A 23,465-nucleotide genomic window follows, 5' to 3' on the forward strand; every position below is an offset into this window, starting at 1 on the left:
ACAACGAGTAGGAGTTAGGTACTGGTTCAGACACTGCAGGAAAATGGAAGGATCGGACACAGAGACAAACAGGTAACGGGCTAGGACTCAGTTCAGACAGGAACTGACACAGGGAACGAGATACAAGAATGAGCCTGGGCATTCAACTACCAGGGTGGCGTAAATAGATTAGAAGTCACAGATACAGTTAACGGACCTGGGTACACAGGACAGGACCTAGCAACTCACAGTTGCACAGAACACACTGGAAGAGGTTTAAGTATCCAGTGATTCACTTAATTGGTTGGGGACGCATTAGGACTGCGCACACTGTAACTTTAAGAATCAGGAAGTTCCAGCGCAGCCGCCCTAAGCCAGCAGACAAGAGACATGCACACAGCAAGTAGAGGAGCATAGTGCACAGCCTGGACAGGTAGGTAAGGTCTTGCATGGTGGGAGATGGTAAGCCATGCCAGCACGCCGCCAGGGATGTTACAATAGCATATGTTTTTCCAAATTAAGTAGAATAAAAAATTAAATAGTTGTTCAATGTCATTTACAGCAATATTAAACAATGATCAAACTAATACGAGTGATTATAGGGAAATTAAAAAAAAAAAGTAAATAATAATAAAAAAAATAAGTGTTACAAAAAAATTAAAGATTGTATTACCCCCTTTTCCCAATACAAAAGGGGCTGAGAAATGCAAATTATGAGGAGTTTCCATGATTTTTATTTCTCTCTTCCCTGGGTAAACATATGGCATTGCCATTATATAAAATTACTTTCATTGGTTTGAGGTACGTTTCACAGACCAAGAATGTGCAGTCATCAAACAAATATTGTGTTATTTCATTGCTGTGATTTGTGGATATATTGTGGATGGACGAGCTGGGTCCCTTCCAGGTGAAGACTGTGGAATGTCAGTCAGCCAAAAATAAAAGGAATTGGAAGGATATTAACCTATATTTTTGTTCTTTAAGGGAATCTGTAACCAAATCTGAGAGAAGCATAATGTAGAGAAAGAGACCCCGATTCCAAAGATGTATCACTTACTGGGCTGCTTTCTGTAGTTTTGATAAAAACACAGTTTTATCAGCAGGAGATTGTCATTAAAGGTCTATCAAACCTGCTGCCATGTAGTCCTCCATATTCATAAGCTCTGTATAACCCCACCCCCATCACTAATTGGCACCTTTCTGCCTATGCACAGTGTACACAAAGAGCTGCCAATCAGTGGTGTGGGCGGGATTATAGAGAGATCAGCATTCAGAGAACTGGTAGATCTGCAGTAGACAAGTCAGTGATTTTTTATCAAAAATATAGCAAGCAACCCAATAAGTGATACATCGTTGGATTCAGGGTATCCGCCCCTACATCATGGTGCAATCAGATGAGGTACTAAAAATCTGGTGACAGATTTCCTTTAAAGATTTCTACAAGACTGAAAAAGGATAATGCAGCAAATTATGCAAACTTGGGAAAACTTTTAGCATTGTTTTATTTCTAGCATTCAATTTCTAGGTTGTTTCTTTAATTCACTAAGTAAATGTATTGCACCCGCTTGGGTGAAGCCTTTTATATCTCTTTTTTACTTTCTCATATTATCGCTATTTGACTAAATAGCAGTCCCAAAAACTATAAAGCACAATAATCATACTTATAAATCTCATTTTCCCCCAATGTGAAAAAAATACATCTGTAAACACAAAATGCAATTCATATATTTTTTAATACATAAAAATAATAAGACATAACTCACAATATCTGCTATTCCAAATGTAATAAATTATGAAATATGAACAATTCTACCATTCATAAACCTGGAAACATGAGACTTTTGTTCTTAATTTTATCATTTATACATTGAACATTCTTAAAATTGACAAATAATGTCACATAGAGAAAAGACTGACTAAGAATATTTTAGGAATACATCTAGCATAGTAAACAGGTAAATGAAAATAGAACTGTAGATGACTTTCTGCCTTGTGTTATAGAATGTGTGTGGGAATTGTCGAATAGGATATTGTGGTAAACCATTAACATAAAAGCAATTATATTGGATAGATAAGCGTCTCAATTACATTTCTCCTTCAATGAAAAAGTGCATTTTACACAGTTCAAGAAAGGCCTCAATATTTTCTTGTCATATTTGTCCAACATGCATATTTTATAGGCTACATTTCTTGTCTTATTCAATGGTAAACTTACTTAAGACCTGTATTCAAGTCTTTTTTATTGGGTTTTAATATTACAGAAAAAACTATCCTTACAAGTTAAATGCATAATACATATATATATATATATATATATATATATATTTTTTTTTTTTAACAAGTATCAAAGGTTATGAGAAGAAAACGGTTTCAGACCCTTTCTGGTTTATTGGGTTCTTCCATTGGGACAATCTCTATCCATATGCTGCGATTGGACACAAAAGGGTATTTTCTGTTTTGGACCCTCTTCTATGACCAGAGGAAGTTTTTAACAAGCTTCCTTTTTCGCAGACAAGATCAATGTACACATGGACAACTCTTCATCAGAATGGCCTTAATGAAATGCAACATTTCTCCTACAGTGATCAGACATGATCAGCTTACTGGAACTTTCCTCTACAAGGTCAATTGTAGCTTCAATAGAGCTGAGCTGTCATACAAAATATGGTATATCCCACAGACAAGAGTGACACAATCTCTGGAAGAAAGCAACCATATTCTCCAATCTCAACAACCCTTTTAAAGCACAATGTAATTATCAGAATATTGGACCTCGTATTTTTATTTCGGTTTGCTGGAGTATTTCCTTCATCATTCTTCCTTTTTCATTGATATGGCTGATAGATCAGTGATAACAGTGTCCTTTACTACATGTGGGTTTTGCACATGGTGTATACTTCAGTGTTGGTTTTCAGGTGGAGTTGTATCCAGTATAACCTTTTATTATTTACTGTAGGTTTTCCATATCCTTCAGAACATAGAGCTGTACCCTTCATATTTGCTCATCTCATTTCCTTTGTATGCACTCATCTATACTACTATATGTGCATTTATGACCGTCTTTAGTATTCGGGTCAGTAAAGATGTTTTTCTATTTATATTTGCAGTTCTTAGCAGTTAAAAAATACAGAAAATCAAAAGGAGAAATATTTTCTTCCTTATCACATTTAAAGTATATATTGGTATATGTCTGTCTATCTTACACACTGAGCCCGACTGAAGAACATAGAGCAAAGCTGTAAACGGAGGACATTTCATTTGGAGATGATACCACTAGAAATATACAATAAATTTATAAGTACTAGTGTATTCTATGCTAAAAAAAAACTAATTATATTTTCATTAACAATAAAAATTCAGGCGCAAATTAATACACCACAACACTAAAACACAAAGTAAACAAACAGCAAGTGAAGTGCGAATAATGAATATATACGCCATGTGTTCCAGCAGGAATACTTTGTCTTCAGCATAAACGGTGACATCTTGGGAATGCTGGTATATTTCATTTAATTAAAAAACTGAAAGAGAAAACAGAATACATTATCCGTGAATGCCCTGGTATTATTAATGTTATTAATTACATCGCACTAATTAAGCTGCTATATAATAACATTGTCGTCAATAAATTAACCTTTTTTTTCCCAAACAAATAAAAATATTTTCCAACAGTGTGAAATTAACTGCTCTTGCTTAAAAGGTATATTCCATCTTCAGAAGCAGAGCGCACCGCTCCCCAGCCTCTTGTCTTCCTGATTGTAGGTGGCGGGCGCTACTACTTGACTGGCAATTCAGGCCAGCAGCATTGGTGTGATACTGGTCTGAACTCTGTGTGCTCCAATGCTGCTTCGTGAAGCAACCTTCCCCCTGTAGCAGGGGTGGGGAAATTCAGGCCTGCGGGCCATTTATGGCCCTCGATGACCCTTTATTGGGCCCTGAGCAGATTCCTGGGAACTGCAGTGCTTGGGCTGGCAGCTGTATTTTGCCAGCTGCTGGAGCATTCATTTCTTTTGGCTTTGTGAGCACATACACATAGTGTTCACTACTGAATGCTGAGCTGCGTGCAATGAAAGATTATCCCCTGACACCAGTGTTAGTGTCAGGATGTACTTTGTGGGTGGAGTTAGTGTGCAATTTGTTCAGCCCCTGAAGGGTGGTAGAAATATGGCCCTTGGCAGAAAAAAGTTTCCCCGCCCTTGCCCTGTAGCATCAGAAGTGGGACGGCACTGAAGCTGACCCATCTCAGTAGCTAACCCCTCTCTACAGCGATCCCAGCCAGCTCCAGTGAAGAACTTCCAAGCATGTTTAGCTACCTCTCATAGACAGCAGTGGTGGCTGGTCCCCTAGGCAACAAGGAGTAAACATTGAAAGAGGAAAATACAAATATAAATAGGAGAATGGAGGCATATAGAAACATGAAAAAAATACAAACTAACTAATTTTGCAATTGCTACCTAACAGAGTTGGTGTGAATCGATTTTAAGAACCCGGTTCACCAGCCACATCAGTAATCTCTGGCTGCTGGACTACAGCCCTGAGAGCTGCCAGCCTGATGCCATCCACAGCTCTTCTTTTGTTTAACCAGTCTGGTGCGAAATCACATGAGCATCACCACGCAAAGAAACATCAAGCCAGACTGGCTAATCAAAAGAAGCTGCATCCCACAGATGCTAAGAGATAGTATAAGGTTCTCAAGAATCCCACCAGTGGGCACAGATTACCGACTTGGCCTTTGTATCGGGTCCTGTTGATTGATTTTCACCAACTCTACTATCTATATTTACACATTAAAATCTATGGGAAAAAACCCTCTAAGGCTGCCATAGATGACCGGCATTTCAGGCTAATAACCATCTTGAATGTTAATATTAATTATACACCAGCTTTATTAATACTTGTTATAGTGCTGGTATGTATTTACTTTACGTAAAGTTTTGTCATGATCTGAAAAAACAAACCAAACATTTAAAAAGACTTTAATGAGCTACTAAAAACAGGGCTATCAACCTTATCTCATTACTATCAGGCTAAAACAAAGTATTAGGCATTAGGATGGAATAAGTAATGGGTATAGACAATTGATTAATACACCCAACTCTATCCCTTAATCATGATTTAATGTCCCATCCCCCTGCCAAAAGATCATATTATTTACGTATTATTTATGAAAAAAATATTATCTTTTGTCAGGGGATAGGACATTAAACCATGATTAAGGGATAGAGTTGAGAGTTAGGCTGGAATATTAATCAATTGTCTATTCCCATTACTTTCTCCATCCTAATGTTTAATGCCTTGCTGTAGCAGATAGGGTTGTATGTTAGCCCAGTTTTTAAGCATCAATAAAGTGTTTTTAAGCTTTTATTTTTCAGGCAGTGACAAAGTTTAAAAAACTTAAACCGTTTACTCGTTATCAGTTGGCTTAGTGAATACTGCACAATCAGGTCCCTACAAGAAATTATTTCAGTGCTGGCTCTGATGAAGAAGTGAGAATTAATGTTAGGGTGTACAAACTTTGCTTTGACAGCAAATCTCAAGTTAATGAAGGATGGGGCTATTATTCTAAGCTACAGCCAGAGGTTTTTGGTAATGGTTTAGGATAAGTCTACACTTGTTGATTTGGAAAGGATGCAAGCTTCAAAGTCATTTCACCTGACGATCGTTTTGCTTGTTTATCGAGTTACTGGCAGCCTGTTTAGACAGGCCAGTTATCATGAAATAAGCACTGTTAGGAACACTCATTTCCGATAATCAGCCAGTGTATCTAAACTCTTAGTCTCCTCTCCCCATTTAGTGTCCATACAGATATAGCAAAGGTCATCATGACTCACAATGAGCCATCTTCATAATCTGTCACCGAAGGTTATCTCCCTGAATAGTATTAAGATAACTCCAAGTGCAACTGATATCCAATTTTTTTTACATAGAATAGTCACCGTAAAAAGCTGTCGATCAATCAAGGTCAGTATCCTGAGACCCTCGCTGATCGCACAAAGCACCGATTTGAAGTGCGCAACTTAAAGGACAGAGTACGGGCTCAATCGTAAATCGAAGAGTCTTTTCACCACTGTTTGAGAATGAGTGTATGGACCCATAGACTTACTGTTGAGACTTACTAAATTGACCAGTGACAGTTTTTTTTGCTGCGATATCCCAGTACTGTGTTAGCCGAGTCAGAATAGCCTCTACTAGATCTGTATATACACATATAAGGGGAAGGTCAGGAGGTGTTATCTACAGTGAATGGTCTTCGTTAGTGCTGAAATGCCATCTCTTTGCCTCTTGTTCTCACCATAAGTTTGGAGAGAAGTTTGGTATAAGCTAAAGCTTTGAATAATCTCATGTAAACCAGATGGCACCGTGCTGCTGAACTGCTCTACTGAAAGAAAGAGGGTTGTCATATACTGTAACCCTAGTACCCAGAACGCCAATTTAACTGGTGCTATACCTGTTATGCACACGCCCGGGCTAAGCGGCGTGTGCGTGTGATTGGTAGTGATTCCACTGGACCGTGCCGGAGAGTGAATGCCTGGAGGGGCGTGACTAAGTATTCACCCGATCCGACCAGGGTCGCACGACGGCATACGACGCCAGTGCACCAAGGAGGAACCGAGCAGAGGGACCAGGTGCTACTCCAGGACAGACCCCGGACACGGCTGTTGACCCACACAGGGGAATACAGGAACAGGCTGGTAGGCTGGCACACAGACTGGAGGGTATAGGCAGGCACGACTGGTATGCAGGCAGGCGGGTATAGGCAAGCACAGCTAGAGTGCAGACAGGGAGGCACTAGCAGGTAGGAACACAGGCGGGATAGGACCCAGTACACACCGGGACTCAGGAACAATACAGGCAGAGGGTTACAGGCAAGCACAGCTAGAGTGCAGACAAGGCTGAGCAGGGAGGACAGGGCTCTGTTCACACGGAACAGACAGGAAGGGAAAGACAGGGCCAGATACTCACACAGTACTTGCAGAGACAACAAGCAGGAGTTAGGTACGAGTTCAGACTCTGCAGAAAAAGGAAGGGAATGGACATAGAGGCAAAACAGGTAAAGGACAGGAGAGAGTTCAGACTGGAACTGAGTGTACGGAGGAGACCGACACTGCAGAGGGATACAGGAGCGGGTCTGGGAATACGGCCCCCAGAGAGGCGGAACGAACAGGCAAGGAGCGTGTTCAGACAGGACAGACCAGACGCAGGAGCGGGTCTAGGAAATCGGCCACTAGAAGGCGGAACGAACAGGCAAGGAGCGTGTTCAGACAGGACAGACCAGACACAGGAGCGGGTCTAGGAAATCGGCCACTAGAAGGCGAGAGGAACAGGCTAGGAGCGTGTTCAGACAGGACAGACAAGAGAACACAGAAAGGAGTCAGTTCAGACACGGGAGCTGATACCGCAAAGCAGGAGACATACAGGACTAAGTTCAGACACGGGAGCTGATACCGCAAAGCAGGAGACATACAGGACACAGTTCAGACACGGGAGCTGATACCGCAAAGCAGGAGACATACAGGACTCAGTTCAGACACGGGAACTGATACAAAAAGCAGGAGACAAGAGACGGGACCTGGCACCTTCAGAGTGCAAGCACACACTGAAGGAAACACTATGCTCAGGCAGGGATAGAAGGGAGCTGCTGAGCTATATACCAAGTGACAGACAGCAATAGGCTGAGGACGCACAAGGGGTGTGACCCACAGCAGGTACAAAAGGCAGGAAGTGATCGGGCGCCGCCCTTAAGCAGCAGAAACAGACACAAACAGACAGCATGGAGGGAAGCCAGAGAGACATTCTGGACAGGAGATCAAGTGCGCCCTCTTGCACAGTGGGAGATGGACCACCATGCAAGGACGCCGCCAGGTATGTTACAGTACCTCCCCCCTTACGCCCCCTCTTCTTCAGGCCTGCCAGAATCTTCCGCAGGGAATTCGAGGGCCAGTCGTTCACTGGGTTGGAGGGGGACAGAGACTTAAGCGTAATCTCTGCTTCGAGGTACATCTTGTCAAGCTCACAGGAAGAAATAGACGGGTTATCAGGTACATAATGAGGAAAAGTCACTGTCTCTTTGTTATCTGGTGGTATCCCGGAGGATTCAGGAAACAACTGGAGGTCCTCCGCCGGGTCAGAAGAGTGCAGAGGCTCAGAGAAAACAACTGCTTCAGAGTACACTAGGTCGGACTCACTGGAGGAAGCAGGCGAGGTATCGGGTACCGAGTATAGGAAAGTCTCTGTCCATTCACCACCAGGTGGCACCCCGAAGGGTTCTGGAGACTGCTGGCGGTCCTCCGCCTGGTCAGAGGGGTGTAGAGACTCACGGGTAACCTCTGCTTCAGAGTACACTAGGTCGGACTCACTGGAGGAAGCAGGCGAGGTATCGGGTACCGAGTATAGGAAAGTCTCTGTCCATTCACCACCAGGTGGCACCCCGAAGGGTTCTGGAGACAGCTGGCGGTCCTCCGCCTGGTCAGAGGGGTGTAGAGACTCACGGGTAACCTCTGCTTCAGAGTACACTAGGTCGGACTCACTGGACGAAGCAAGCGAGGTATCAGATCCAGGATATAGGAAAGTCTCTGTCCATTCACCACCAGGTGGCACCCCGAAGGATTCTGAACACAACTGGAGGTCCTCCGCCTGGTCGGAGGGGTGTAGAGACTCAGGAGTAACCTCTGCTTCGGAGTACACTAAGTTGGACTCACTGGACGAAGCGAGCGAGGTATCAGGTACAGAGTATAGGAGAGTCTCTGTCCTTTCGCTACCAGGTAGCACCCCGAAGGGTTCAGGAGACAACTGGAGATCCTCCGCCTGGTCGGAGGGGTGTAGAGACTCGGAGGTAACTACCACTTTGGGGTACCCATTGTCAGGCTCACAGGACGAAGCGGACAAAGTATTGAGTACCGGGTGTAGAGAAGTCTCTCTCCATTTGTCATCGAGTGGTATCCCGGAGGGTTCAGGAGGCAACAGGGGATCCTCCGCCAGGTAGTAGAGGTGCACAGACTCTGAGGTAACCACAGCTTTGGAGCATCCTTGGACATGCACACCGGTTAAAGAGAAAGAAGCATCTGATGCCGGGTGCAGGAAGTTCTCCTGTGTGGAGTCTGGATGGGCAGAAGTCTCTTCGGCCAGGAGAACTGGTGCACTACCCACGCACATTACCCATTGGGGTTTCTCCGGGATACAGGGAGATGAAGCTTCAGTAGGGACTTCAAGGTTGGGGTCAGGAGGTCTCAGGGAGGACAGACCCTGGCGTGACGGCTTGCCTCTAAGTCTAGCACGTCTGGACTGCCTCTTGAGGTTGAGAGAAGTATTCCGGAAAGCGTAGTCACCCTGTGAGGATTCTGGGTGGGCAGTAGTCTCATTGGGCTGGAGGACTATTGCGCTACCCACACACATTACCCGTCGGGGCTGCTCCGGGATATTGGGAAGTGAAGCTTCAGCAGGGGCTTCAGAGTTAGGGTCCTCGAAGACCATACGAAAGGCCACCAGGAAGGCCTGCAGGTCAAGGATGACAGGATCCCATGCTTCCCATAGGGGGGTGACCCATTTCAAGGCATCACCCGCTAGGTAGTCAATCATAAAGGCCACTTTAGCCCAATCGGAAGGAAAATAGAGAGGGTAGGCCTTAAAGTGTAGCATGCATTGCTCCACAAATGCACGACACTGTCTTGGATCCCCATAGTAACGTGGCGGATCCGCAGGAACGAGAGCTGATAGATCCATCTGGACGGGTGCGTAATTCGCCTGGAACTCAGCTAAAGGGGGGAAAAAAATTTATTTATTTATTTTAATGCATGTATTCGCTGGAAAAACTTCTCAAAGAGCGAAGGCCGTGGGGCTCAACGGGAACCATGGCCTGAGCATGCTGTTATGCACACGCCCGGGCTAAGCGGCATGTGCGTGTGATTGGTAGTGATTCCACTGGACCGTGCCGGAGAGTGAATGCCTGGAGGGGCGTGACTAAGTATTCACCCGATCCGACCAGGGTCGCACGACGGCATACGACGCCAGTGCACCAAGGAGGAACCGAGCAGAGGGACCAGGTGCTACTCCAGGACAGACCCCGGACACGGCTGTTGACCCACACAGGGGAATACAGGAACAGGCTGGTAGGCTGGCACACAGACTGGAGGGTATAGGCAGGCACGACTGGTATGCAGGCAGGCGGGTATAGGCAAGCACAGCTAGAGTGCAGACAGGGAGGCACTAGCAGGTAGGAACACAGGCGGGATAGGACCCAGTACACACCGGGACTCAGGAACAATACAGGCAGAGGGTTACAGGCAAGCACAGCTAGAGTGCAGACAAGGCTGAGCAGGGAGGACAGGGCTCTGTTCACACGGAACAGACAGGAAGGGAAAGACAGGGCCAGATACTCACACAGTACTTGCAGAGACAACAAGCAGGAGTTAGGTACGAGTTCAGACTCTGCAGAAAAAGGAAGGGAACGGACATAGAGGCAAAACAGGTAAAGGACAGGAGAGAGTTCAGACTGGAACTGAGTGTACGGAGGAGACCGACACTGCAGAGGGATACAGGAGCGGGTCTGGGAATACGGCCCCCAGAGAGGCGGAACGAACAGGCAAGGAGCGTGTTCAGACAGGACAGACCAGACGCAGGAGCGGGTCTAGGAAATCGGCCACTAGAAGGCGGAACGAACAGGCAAGGAGCGTGTTCAGACAGGACAGACCAGACACAGGAGCGGGTCTAGGAAATCGGCCACTAGAAGGCGAGAGGAACAGGCTAGGAGCGTGTTCAGACAGGACAGACAAGAGAACACAGAAAGGAGTCAGTTCAGACACGGGAGCTGATACCGCAAAGCAGGAGACATACAGGACTAAGTTCAGACACGGGAGCTGATACCGCAAAGCAGGAGACATACAGGACACAGTTCAGACACGGGAGCTGATACCGCAAAGCAGGAGACATACAGGACTCAGTTCAGACACGGGAACTGATACAAAAAGCAGGAGACAAGAGACGGGACCTGGCACCTTCAGAGTGCAAGCACACACTGAAGGAAACACTATGCTCAGGCAGGGATAGAAGGGAGCTGCTGAGCTATATACCAAGTGACAGACAGCAATAGGCTGAGGACACACAAGGGGTGTGACCCACAGCAGGTACAAAAGGCAGGAAGTGATCGGGCGCCGCCCTTAAGCAGCAGAAACAGACACAAACAGACAGCATGGAGGGAAGCCAGAGAGACATTCTGGACAGGAGATCAAGTGCGCCCTCTTGCACAGTGGGAGATGGACCACCATGCAAGGACGCCGCCAGGTATGTTACAGTACCGATAACAGAAAAGAAAATCTATAGCTACAAATAATTTCTAAATTCTTCATTTTTGTCCTAAGTGCCGACATGAACTCCGACCTTCTGAACTCACTAACTGAAGCAAAAAAGTCATATATTCAATATTTAAACAGATCAAAAAACATTCAATTTGGTTCCAAAAATGATTTCTACCATTGGACATTACCATGTGAGGTTCTAAGGGTCTAAATCTAAAAGGTATGAGACAACTCAGACAACTACAATAGAGCTACAGATCCTGGAAGTCTGAACATATGTAAAGTCAGGGTTGAATAAAGGATTAATAAAACAAATATTAGAACTGTGCAGTGTGTTTCATATGTGTATATTGTGGAACAAATGTCAGGAAGATGTATTTCAAGAAGATCAGTATGACATTATTGCCTTTGTGAATGAGCCTCAGAGGTGAAAGCAAAAAGCAGAGTAATTGAAGATAACATAACATCAAAGAACCAATTTCCACATTTTCAAATTACATGTAAAACCATCAGAATAATTATCCATAGGCCTTTTAAACCTGTAAACCTGGATATGAAGTTTAATTATGCATGGCACTTGTGTACTCAGACACGTGTAAATGCAAATTGCAATCTTTAGTGTTCCAAGGCTTTGCCGCATTTACAGATTTCAGATTTTTAGAAACTCTGTTTTGTTTAATGCTTTTTAACAGTATGAGCACAGTTCATCTGAGACGAATAACAAGTGTTGTTTTGATCCACTATAGCAAACAATCAGAATTCTTTAATTTTCCTGCTCATCTGACACCGGTGGTCTTCTTACCACAGACAAAATGAGCTTTGACTATTTATCATTATAATTGGAAAACTACCGATAGCGGTATAATATGAGACTAAGAAAAATCGTCGTAGTGTGTAAAAATTCTATGAGTGTCATCGAATTATTAATTAAATATAGGGATTAAAAAAATAAAATGTTTTTTTACAAATTAATGAGAAAGAAGAGAAATGGCCTTCAACAAATACACGAGTATATATTTATCAAATTTGGATACAGTAAGAATTTATGAAATATCCATCATGGTACAACCCTCAGCATGGTAAAACCTTTCATCTGATTCATGCTGCCAAAACAACAGGCAGCATAAATCAGACATTGGCTATGTTATTCCAGTCGTGTATGTTTTACTCCGAAACACTGCGTCGATTCAGAGAAAACATACAGTACAGACCAAAAGTTTGGACATACCTTCTCATTTAAAGATTTTTCTGTATTTTCATGACTATGAAGATTGTACATTCACACTGAAGGCATCAAAACTATGAATTAACACATGTTGAATTATATACTTAACAAAAAAGTGTGAAACAATTGAAAATATGTCTTATATTCTAGGTTCTTCAAAGTAGCCACCTTTTGCTTTGTTGACTGCTTTGCACACTCTTGGCATTCTCTTGATGAGCTTCAAGAGGTAGTCACCGGAAATGGTTTTCACTTCACAGGTGTACCCTGTCAGGTTTAATAAGTGGGATTTCTTGCCATATAAATGGGGTTGGGACCATCAGTTGTGTTGTGTAGAAGTCAGGTGGATACACAGCTGATAGTCCTACTGAATAGACTGTTCGAATTTGTATTATGGCAAGAAAAAAGCAGCTAAGTAAAGAAAAACGAGTGGCCATCATTACTTTAAGAAATGAAGGTCAGTCAGTGTGAAAAATTGGGAAAACTTTGAAAGTGTCCCCAAGTACAGTTGCAAAAACCATCAAGCGCTACAAAGAAACTGGCTCACATGAGGACCGCCCCAGGAAAGGAAGACCAAGAGTCACCTCTGCTTCTGAGGATAAGTTTATCCGAGTCACCAGCCTCAGAAATCGCAGGTTAACAGCAGCTCAGATTAGAGACCAGGTCAATGCCACACATTGCCACACAGTTCTAGCAGCAGACACATCTCTTCAACTACTGTTAAGAGAAGACTTTGTGCAGCAGGCCTTCATGGTAAAATAGCTGCTAGGAAACCACTGCTAAGGACAGGCAACAAGCAGAAGAGACTTGTTTGGGCAAAAGAACACAAGGAATGGACATTAGACCAGTGGAAATCTGTGCTTTGGTCTGATGAGTCCAAATTTGAGATCTTTGGTTCCAACCACCGTGTCTTTGTGCGACGCAGAAAAGGTGAACGGATGGACTCTACATGCCTGGTTCCCACCGTGAAGCATGGAGGAGGAGGTGTGATAGTGTGGGGGTGCTTTTCTGGTGACACTGTTGGGGACTTATTCAAAATTGAAGGCATACTGAACCAGCATGGCTACCACAGCATCTTGCAGCGGCATGCTGTTCCATCTGGTTTGCGTTTAGTTGGACCATCATTTATTTTTCAACAGGACAATGACCCCAAACACACCTCCAGGCTGTGTAAGGGCTATTTGACCAAGAAGGAGAGTGATGGGGTGCTACGCCAGATGATCTGGCCTCCACAGTCACCAGACCTGAACCCAATCGAGATGGTTTGGGGTGAGCTGGACCGCAGAATGAAGGCAAAAGGGCCAACAAGTGCTAAGCATCTCTGGGAACTCCTTCAAGATTGTTGGAAGACCATTTCCGGTGACTACCTCTTGAAGCTCATCAAGAGAATGCCAAGAGTGTGCAAAGCAGTCAACAAAGCAAAAAGTGGCTACTTTGAAGAACCTAGAATATAAGACATATTTTCAGTTGTTTCACACTTTTTTGTTAAGTATATAATTCCACATGTGTTAATTCATAGTATTGATGCCTTCAGTGTGAATGTACAATTTTCATAGTCATGAAAATACAGAAAAATCTTTAAATGAGAAGCTGTGTCCAAACTTTTGGTCTGTACTGTACTTTGCAAAGCCATCCGAGGACTGTGACTTGGCCCACTTCACTAGACTTACAGATCTCCTCCCATATGTACACAAAGGGAGAGACCTGTTAGTCATGGGCAGCATAGTGAGAAGAAACTGCAAGGGGACATGCCTCTGACTACTCATCTGAGACACATAGTCCCCGGCCGGCTTCTCAAACCATGTTATCTCAGAAATGCCATAGACTTTTAGAGTATAATAACATTCTTGGCTGCAATAACCCAACTAGTGTGTCATTCATGTTGCCTTTGGTTCGATCAGCTTGAATCAGGTTCCCTTAAACCACTGTATGAACTTCATAATTATTTGTAAGCCAAGTACAGTCATCTGCCCATAGCCAGGTGTCATGGTGTATTAGTAGATATGCTCTATTCAAATGGTGAGTCACATGGCCGCAATGTCTCATCACATCCAACACGTGAAGATGCCTGGTCTATGTATGCCATTCACTTATTTTATCTAGATCAGTCTATACAACTTATGGTTTTATTAAAAAAATATATTATATATGAGAGGTTTATGCTGCATTTCAGTATTTTTACTTCTCCAAACAAAACTGTTAATTTAAATCAAAAAGCTCTATTTTATTCTCATCCATCCACAAAATACTGTTCCAATAACCTTCTACTTAATAGCTTGTTCAGGTGATCTTTAGCAAATTGCAGATGGCCAGCAATGTTCTTTCTAGAAAGCATTGTTTTTCTCCTTGAAATACTGCCATGCAAGCCATTGTTCTTCAGTGTCCTCCCAATGGTGAACATTTGCTAATGTGAGAGAGGCCTTTAGTTGCTTAGAGGTTATCTTGTGTTCCTTTGTGACCTCACAGATTATTATGTGCCTTACTCTTGGTCTGATCTTTGCTGGTTTGCCACTCCTAGGGAGGATAACAATGGTCTTGAATTTTCTCCATTTGTACACAAAATATCTGTGGGTCTGAGATGATTTTGTAAACTTTTCTGAACTCTTCTTTTGAAGTCCTCACAAATCACCTTTGTTCATATCATGATACACTTCCTCAAGTGTTCAGACTCACACCTTCAAATTATCTGATAATCCTAATGGCTCACAGTTGTGCCTCTCACAGACATGTAATATTGGATAATTTTTTTTAAAAATGTCAAAGTCTAATATTTTAGACTTACTTCTTTTATTTGTCTCTATTTACGTACTTTTAGGACTTGTGTTAAAATCTGATGTAATTTTAGGCCAAATTTATATGGTAATATAGAAAATTCTTTAGGGTTCACAAACTTTCAAGAACCATCTTAACTGTCAACGATATATTCACACAAATAATTCAACAACATTATAATACTCTAAAAGAGCACTCAAAAATTAAAATGAATACTAGAACATACCTGTATGGATAACCGTGGTACTTTGAGCGGAAAATTGACAGAAGGAAACTGAAGAAAAAGACTACAAGGCCTAGTCCCACTAGACATATAACTAAAAAGAGAATGAATCAAGAATAAACCGCAATTATATACAGCAGTCACATCGTACACATGTTTTGAGTACACAGTACTACATATCAAATATTTGGTATTAGGAATTCTATAAATAATATTGGAATTATACATATAATATTTAACAGATTTACTATGTCCTTCTTACAATTTGGATTATAGTCAAATAATATAATGTAAAAATATATCTACTAATATAATATATATAATCTACCATATAATATATGTCTTCTAAAATCATTTTCATCAACTGAATGTAAGTTGGATTTATGTATTTACGATTTAGGTTAATATTTCAGAGTCAATACATATGAAGGCATTTCATAGATAAATGTGTTAGACGTTACAAAAAAATAATACAAATAAAAGCAAGTATACGGATTTTTTTAAGTAAATTTGTTTATTTGCAGGTTTCCCGGCTGGCTGATTGCTATCCTGCTGGTATTGGGTGCAGACGGTAGATATGATGAAGCACACTGCCAGCTAGAGTCAGGGCTTTGAGCTATGGCTGAGCATTGCTCGGCTTACAATATTGCTATTTATAGAGCATCACAATAAGCATAAGTAATTTAGCAGAAAATGAAACATACATCAAACCAAATTTTATATTTTCACATGGCATAAATGCTAGGAGCTCGAAATACAACTGTATGTGACATAGTGTAAAATGGGATTACTTTCATAATTCAAGTCACTGTATATGCCGGATTTATTATGCTTCACAAAATTATGTTTGACTGAAATGCTTAGCTAAAAGTAAGTGCCTCCATCTCCATAATAATGAGGTTAGTGTAGAAGATATTGAAAATTCCATCTCATATTGACGTCTGAAGCCAAACCGTTATGTGGCCTTAAAACTAAGGTTATCCCTAATCCAAATTTGCAAATATTAGGACATAAATCTATGAAAATCCGATTTAGGTTGTGGTCTCAGTGTCTAGTATTATCCTTATATAACGTACATTAAATAGATTTTCAAAGTTCTGGTGAATAGATCATTTATTGATATGACATATACAGAACTGTCTCTACAATATATAGATGTACTACTGCTGAGAAAGTACAATTTTGTAATACTACAATTTCTTAACACGTTGACAATAAGCTGGTAGAGACTTTTTGCTAAACCCCTTGTAGGGGGCGATTCATTAAGATTGGCATAGTGGATGTCAGTCTAAGGTCACGGCTCCACTATCAGTATTTGGTCAGTATTCGCTCGGTATTTTTTATCAGGAGTGGGAGCCAAAACCAGGTGAGGAACAATCAGAGAAAAGGTCTAATAGAAACAAGTCACCAATGCTGCATTTATCACCCACTCCTGGTTTTGGCTCCCACTCCTGAGAAAAAATACTGACCGAATACTGACCAAATACTGACAGTGAAGCCATGGCCTTAATGAAGTGCTTGCGGGAGTACGGTCATCCGTTTCATTAAACTGCGTGCTGCTTAATGACTTAGGCACATCTGTTAACTAGTGTGAGCCGCCACCAGAAATGCACGCCAGTCGAGAACTGGTGTACATTTCTTGAGTTAGTTATGCCACTTTTCAAAGGCGGCTGTGACCATGGTCTGTTACACCAATGCTATGCCCATATTTGCATAGCTAGCTGGTAAATGCCAAAGGTCACAATAATTTTGCGCAAAGCTACAAACATCACTGTAATTGCATGACAGGAGCTTAATAGGCAATTTTATGAGGTCAGGTTCCCTTTAAAAATGATCAAAAAGTCACATGGCACCAATAAGAACAGCTTGTCATGCAAAAAAATAATCCATCATACAGCTCTGCTGATGGAAAATTGTGAAACTTACGGCTCTCAGAATATGGTGACCCAAAAGCAAATAATTCTTTTTTTTTCAAAAAGTGTATTTAATTGTATAAAAATAATAAAAAAAAAGAAAACAATATAAATTTGGAATTGCTATGGTCGTACTAATCAACAAAGTAAAGTTTACAATTTACTTACGCAGCACAACAAATTTAAAATTTAAATTTAAAATGCAAAAAAATAGTAGCAGAATGGTTGTTTTGTTTCTATTTTTCCCCAAAAGAGTTAACAAAAGTTTGTGACTGAGTTACATGTAATCAAAAATGATGCCTCTAACAAACACAACTCATCCTGAAAAAAGCAAGCCCACATATGACTTACGTTGCAGGAAAAAAAATGAAAAAAGTTATGACTCCGGGAACGTAACAACAGAAAAATGAAGAAAAAAGTGGTCTGGCAGAAAGGTCAAAACTGGCAGTGATGTCAAGGGGTTACTTTTCAAAAGACAATCTGAGGGAGCTTCAACTCCAGAGTTACTATTTATTGAATATTGTCTGGACATGAGTAACCGCAACATGATTTCTTATAGTATGTTACACGCTTTCTAATAAATGTACCCCGTATCAGTGTAGTAATCCCCCTTCTAGTTGTTTTACAGTCGGTGTACTAGGCTGCATATACAGTTCATATTCACACAAGTAAAGCATATTGTATTCCTTATAATGGTGCTTTAAAATAACTCACTTCTTCTTTTTCCAACATCTCCTTTTGAGGTTGCGGCTTCATTGAGAAGAACCATTCCCATGGTGATTGCAGCATCTATAACTGTGGTTAAGGAGCCCTAAAATGTCATCATGGTTGAAAGAAACAAGAGTCAACAAAACCTGACCGATTGAGCTCTTCGTTACACTTTCATGCTCAGATAATGTTGAAATAGTGAACATAATAGAAGCTGAAAACATTTTATAAATTGCAATTCTTTAATGGACATAAATACAAGTCAAAATGTCCCGGGTCATTGTGTCTTCTGTTCAAAAAACACTTTCTAACAGTTGTACACATTCCGAGGTATTCTGTAGGTTACCAAGTTTGTCTTAGGCCACTTTTTAAAATGACCAAACTGCAGTCTAACTTAAAAATGTATAACATAATCGACCAAATTTCTTAAAGAGGTTTTCTCCAAATTGTATCTTTATAAGCCAAGCGTTCCCAAACCCCAAGCATTCTGATTTGCCGGTGGCAGTGCGTTCCTGAAGATCGACAGTTCAGACCAGCGGCATGGTTGTACCATTGGTCAGAACAGTCCTCTCTCCCAAAGTGCTACCAGAGGCAGCTTTACCTCTGTATTATGGGAGAAGCGCAAGCAAAAAGGATGACAGAACAATGACAATTACGATTGTTGTGTCATTCTACGGTATTATTTCTTTTTAGAGCACCATTGAATCCATGGTGCTGTACATGAGACGGAGTTAGACGGGGTTACATACAAAACACAAATATAAATTACAGTGAACAAACTAAAAATGAAAGACTGGTACAGAAGGGTGAGCAGCATGGGAGGCTTGATTCTGACGCAGTTTTACAGCACCTACAGACTTACCTTGATAAAGGCCACATACGGGCAGAAACGTTGGCTTAATCTGAATGTCTGTAAATACAAGTTAATATAAACTTCCATTTTACTTGCAACTTGGAGTGCCAAAGTTTATTCTTCATTTAATGTGACTTCTTGTCATACTTCTGAGCGACACTTATTATCCAAAATAAAGAAGGGAGAGGGCCCTGCTCTTGCGGATGGATAATGAGAAGGAGACAGTAGGTTGGGGGTTGCGGCAGCCCTGGTGGTGGTGAGATGGGTTATTGTAGACTGTAAGCTTTTTTGAAGAGATGTGTTTTCAAGTTTTGTCTAAAAGTTCTGTATGTGGTGGACAATCAAACATTTTGAGGCACAGAATTCCAGAGGAATGGGAGATTCTCAGGAGAAGCCTTGGAATCGATTGGGTTGTTTACAATTTGCTGCCGATAACATTGATTTTTTTCTTACTGGTATAAATGATCTGATCACCCAACAAGAGAGCGCTTTTGTCATTCGTCGGGTGATTGCCGGCATGTTTACATGGGCAGATAATCGGGAATTAGTGCTCTGTTGAAAGCTCATTTGCCGATTATCTACTGGAAAAGGTAACCATAATCTGTAAACGTTTTAATCCACACTCTAACACATAAAAACCTAAAACGATGCAATGCTAATTACATCTCTACTAAGAATCACCATTTTCAATTCATAAATAAAGGATTTCCCCTGTTGTCTATTATTTCATATTTTGCCAAAAAATGCTGGACATTCTATAAAATCCCTAGAGTACACAAGGTCAGAATGAAATAACCTTATTTCATATATTACCGAGAATGCTAGCAAATCAATAGAATACATTACTTTCACACAATGTCCGTAACCTATACATAGCTGAGTATTGTAAAAAGCCGAGCACTTGTGTGTCCATCATGTAATCAGGACAGAGTGTTACCCATTGGAAATGAACACTGCACATTCCTATTAAATGACTGCAAGTAGAGATTTACTTGAAGAATTGTTACAGAAAGTATATTACAAAACTGTATCAAATTTTATTTTTTACAAAAAATAACCAATACCCCATTATTTTGTCTGTTCATTCACATTGTTGTAAGAATTTACTCAGTGTTATAAAATCAAATATTCAACCATAGACTGGAAGAGCGGAAATGATATACTATGTATTTGAGTGGCAAAGTGCTTGAGATATTCAGATTACCTATAAAAACTATTATTAGTCTTATAACTATTATTATTCTTATATTAAACTCTTCTAATACTTCACTGCCCAGTGCTCTACTAATCAATAGAAATAGTTACTTCAATAGCTGGTGAATAGATTACAATTACGCAGAGAGGATGATGCTATGTAATTAATGCGGTTCCCAAATTTGTTCATCTTCAAATGAATGCTCACTGAATTGATGACAGATGGTTCTTGTCCAAAAGACGCATGATTTATTATTTGATTCTAGATGCTTTACTACAATATCGGTTATCATTATGTTATTGGCAGATGACATGATGTGCACATTAATAAGGTGAAAAATCTTCTGGCTTCTATAAATAAGTTACAGTAACCAGGGCGCTGTGTGGAAGACTTGCATCTCCTTGTGATGCCCTTGCCGGAAAAAAAAAAAAATAGATCACTAAATCGATATTAAAAATCTGAAAGGAATCATAACAAACACACTGCGCTGTGACAATGTTCTGCCGTATCGTAATCTGAAAGACTATTTCAAGAGCATATCTCTAGGATATGCAACATTTACAACAATGGAGAAACCAAAGAGTTCTCCTACGCCCTTCATTCCAACAACACTTAAGAGTGCTGAAAACTTCCAAGTGTGTTAGAAGAAAAGGGCTGCACATGATGAATGCCAACTCCTTGTCAAGTCATTAAATGTGAAATGATAATTGTACTACAAGTGCTAAGTATCTTTCAAAAGACAAGAATAATACCCGGCTAATTGACAATGCTACTAATGCTTTTTTCTGTAAAGTTACAGACACCATGTTGGAAACTTGAACAGACTCCATTATAGTCAATGGTGTCCACCAAGCACGGATGTGTCAGCCGTGAGGAAATTTGAACCTATCCTTAGGTCAACAAATTCTAAATGCCAGTCATTTTTTAACGTAACTGTATATAGTAAAGTGAGGCAACATCCCTGGGTATTACAGGAGTTAATTGTACTAGACACTAAAACCTGGTCCTTCAGGCCCTTGAATGCAAAAATCTGCAAGCAAGGGAAGTTCTTCAAGTGGAAAACTTTCTTTATTTTTGACTCTGCTTCCAATAATTTTTTTGTTCTGTGCTATGTGACCATTTTGTGGGACATGTTCTTACATTTAAAAATTTTACTGAGAAAAACTGTATTCTAAGGATATCTGTCATTTCAGATGATTTTTCAGAATAAGCTCATATGTGGATACACAATTTTGTAGCCATAAAGACTTGTATTCTGCATTTTCCACCAGTTTTCCCATCTGTATATTCCATTTGTAATTTTCAGTTACATAGGTTGAAAAAAGGCCTATACATTTTGTCACTAAATTATCTATAACCCACAATGTTCTGTGTACTGAGTTGCCAGCAAACTATTCTAGGAAAATCTGCGCTCCAAAAGTCAAGTAGCATTCCTTCCCTACCGAGTCTCATCGTGTAGCCAAACAATACTGTACAGCCACATATGGGGTTTGCCGCATTCACGAGAAACTGTAAAACAAATTATGCGGTCATTTTTACCCATTTCCCCTTTGTGAAAAATGGAAAATCTGGGGCTAAAACAACATTTTAGCTTTAAACATGTAATTATTTTTTCTTCACTGTTCAATGGTACAAAATTGTGTGAAACACATGTGCTGTCAATATGCTCACTGCACAGCTAATGATTTCATTCATAGGTGTAGTTCGTAAAATGGGGCCACTTATGGGGTGTCCGGCTGACCGCACACCTCAGGAGCTCTTCCAATGTGACATGGAACCCATAAACCATTCCAGGCAAATCTGCACTCCGATATAGCGCTCCTTCCCTTCGGAGCTTTGCACTGTGCCTAAAAAGCAGTTTTGACCACAAATGGGGTATCGGTGTACTTAGGAGAAAATGGACCACAAAATTTGTTACACAATGTCTCCTATTAGCCCTTTTGAAAATTAAAAACTTGGGGCTAAAACAACATTTTAGTGAAAAAATGTAATTTTTCATTTTCACAGCCCAAGGTTATACAATTATGTGAATGCCTGTGGGTTTAAAATGCTCACTATGCCCCTAGAGGAATTCTCCAAGAGTAGTTTCCAAAATGGGGTCACTTGTGGGGGTTTCTCCTGTTTTGGAACCTTGGCGGCATTCCAAATGCGACATGGCGTCTGCAATCTATTCCTGACAATTTTGCACCCAAAAAGCAAACAGCGCTCCTTCCTTCTGAGCCCTGCCATGTGCACAAACAAGAGTTTCTGACCACATATGGGGTATGCCTGTGCCTAGGAGAAATAGCACAACAAATTATGCGGTCCACTTTCTCCTATTATTGTGAAAATGAAACATTTGGGGCTTAAACAACATTGAGAATTTTTTTTTTTTAATTTTCATGGCTCAATGTTTTAAAATTATGTGAAGCACCTGTGGGTTCAAGATGCTCACCGCACCTCTAGATGAATTCCTTGAGGGGTGCAGTTTCCAAAATGGGGTAATATGTGGGGGTTTTCACTGTTTAGGCACATCAGGGGATCAGCAAACTCAACATAGCATCTGCTATCTATTCCAGCCAATTTTGCGCTCTAAAAGTCAAATAATGCTCCTTCCCTTCCAAACCCTGCCATGCGCCCAAACAGTAGCTTTCCATCACATATGGGGACTCTGTACTCAGGAGAAATTGCACAACAAATTGTATGGTACATTTTCTCCTGTTACCCTTGAGAAAATAAAAAAATTGAGGCTACAGCCACATTTTTGTTGGAAAAATTTTAATTTTTTTCGTCCACATTGTTTTAATTTCTGTGATGCACCTAAAGGTTTAATAAACTTCTTGAATGTGTCTTTGAGCACTTTGAGGGGTGGAGTTTTTAAAATGGTGTCATTTTTTGGTATTTTCTGTCATATAGGCACCCAAAGTAACTTCAAATGTGCTGTGGCCCCTGAAAAAATAGGTTTTGTAAATTTTGTTGGAAAAATGAAAAATTGCTGATAAACATTTAACTCTGCTAACTTCCTAACAAAAAAAAATTACTCTATTTTTGGGACTATAAGACGCACCGGACCATAAGATGCACCTGCGTTTTAGAAGAAGAAAATAAAAAAATGTAAGGAAAAAATGCACTGTTATGGGGAGGGTGTCTGCTGCTGACACTGTTATAGGGGTAATGTCTAGTGTTGAGCGAGCATGCTTGACACTGCTCGTTACTCACGCTACTCGGGATGTTCGGTGAGCACCGAGCATTTCCGGGTTACTCCGCCCTGCACGTTTGGCGCTCTTTACAGAGCCAATGAACATGCAGGGATTGCCAGCCAGTCACTGT

At 41.1% G+C, this 23,465-nt stretch overlaps 1 protein-coding gene across 1 annotated transcript in view; it reads right to left on the reverse strand.

The window, feature by feature from the left end:
• Positions 1-3,288: 3,288 nt before the first annotated feature.
• The window catches only part of TUSC3 (tumor suppressor candidate 3), a 417,133-nt gene continuing 396,956 nt past the window's right edge, over positions 3,289-23,465 (reverse strand). Inside the window, exons 8-10 of the mRNA XM_073645422.1 lie at positions 18,115-18,187; positions 15,491-15,581; positions 3,289-3,500 (exon numbers count right to left, since the gene is read on the reverse strand). Of these exons, the coding sequence (XP_073501523.1) occupies positions 3,485-3,500; positions 15,491-15,581; positions 18,115-18,187 (180 nt within the window). The 3' untranslated portion in view covers positions 3,289-3,484. The remainder of the gene's footprint in view (positions 3,501-15,490; positions 15,582-18,114; positions 18,188-23,465) is intronic.

The sequence above is a fragment of the Phyllobates terribilis genome, unplaced genomic scaffold (genome assembly GCF_046119375.1).
Source record: "Phyllobates terribilis strain yellow unplaced genomic scaffold, ASM4611937v1 Scaffold_1__5_contigs__length_1240528914, whole genome shotgun sequence".
NCBI lineage: Eukaryota > Metazoa > Chordata > Amphibia > Anura > Dendrobatidae > Phyllobates > Phyllobates terribilis.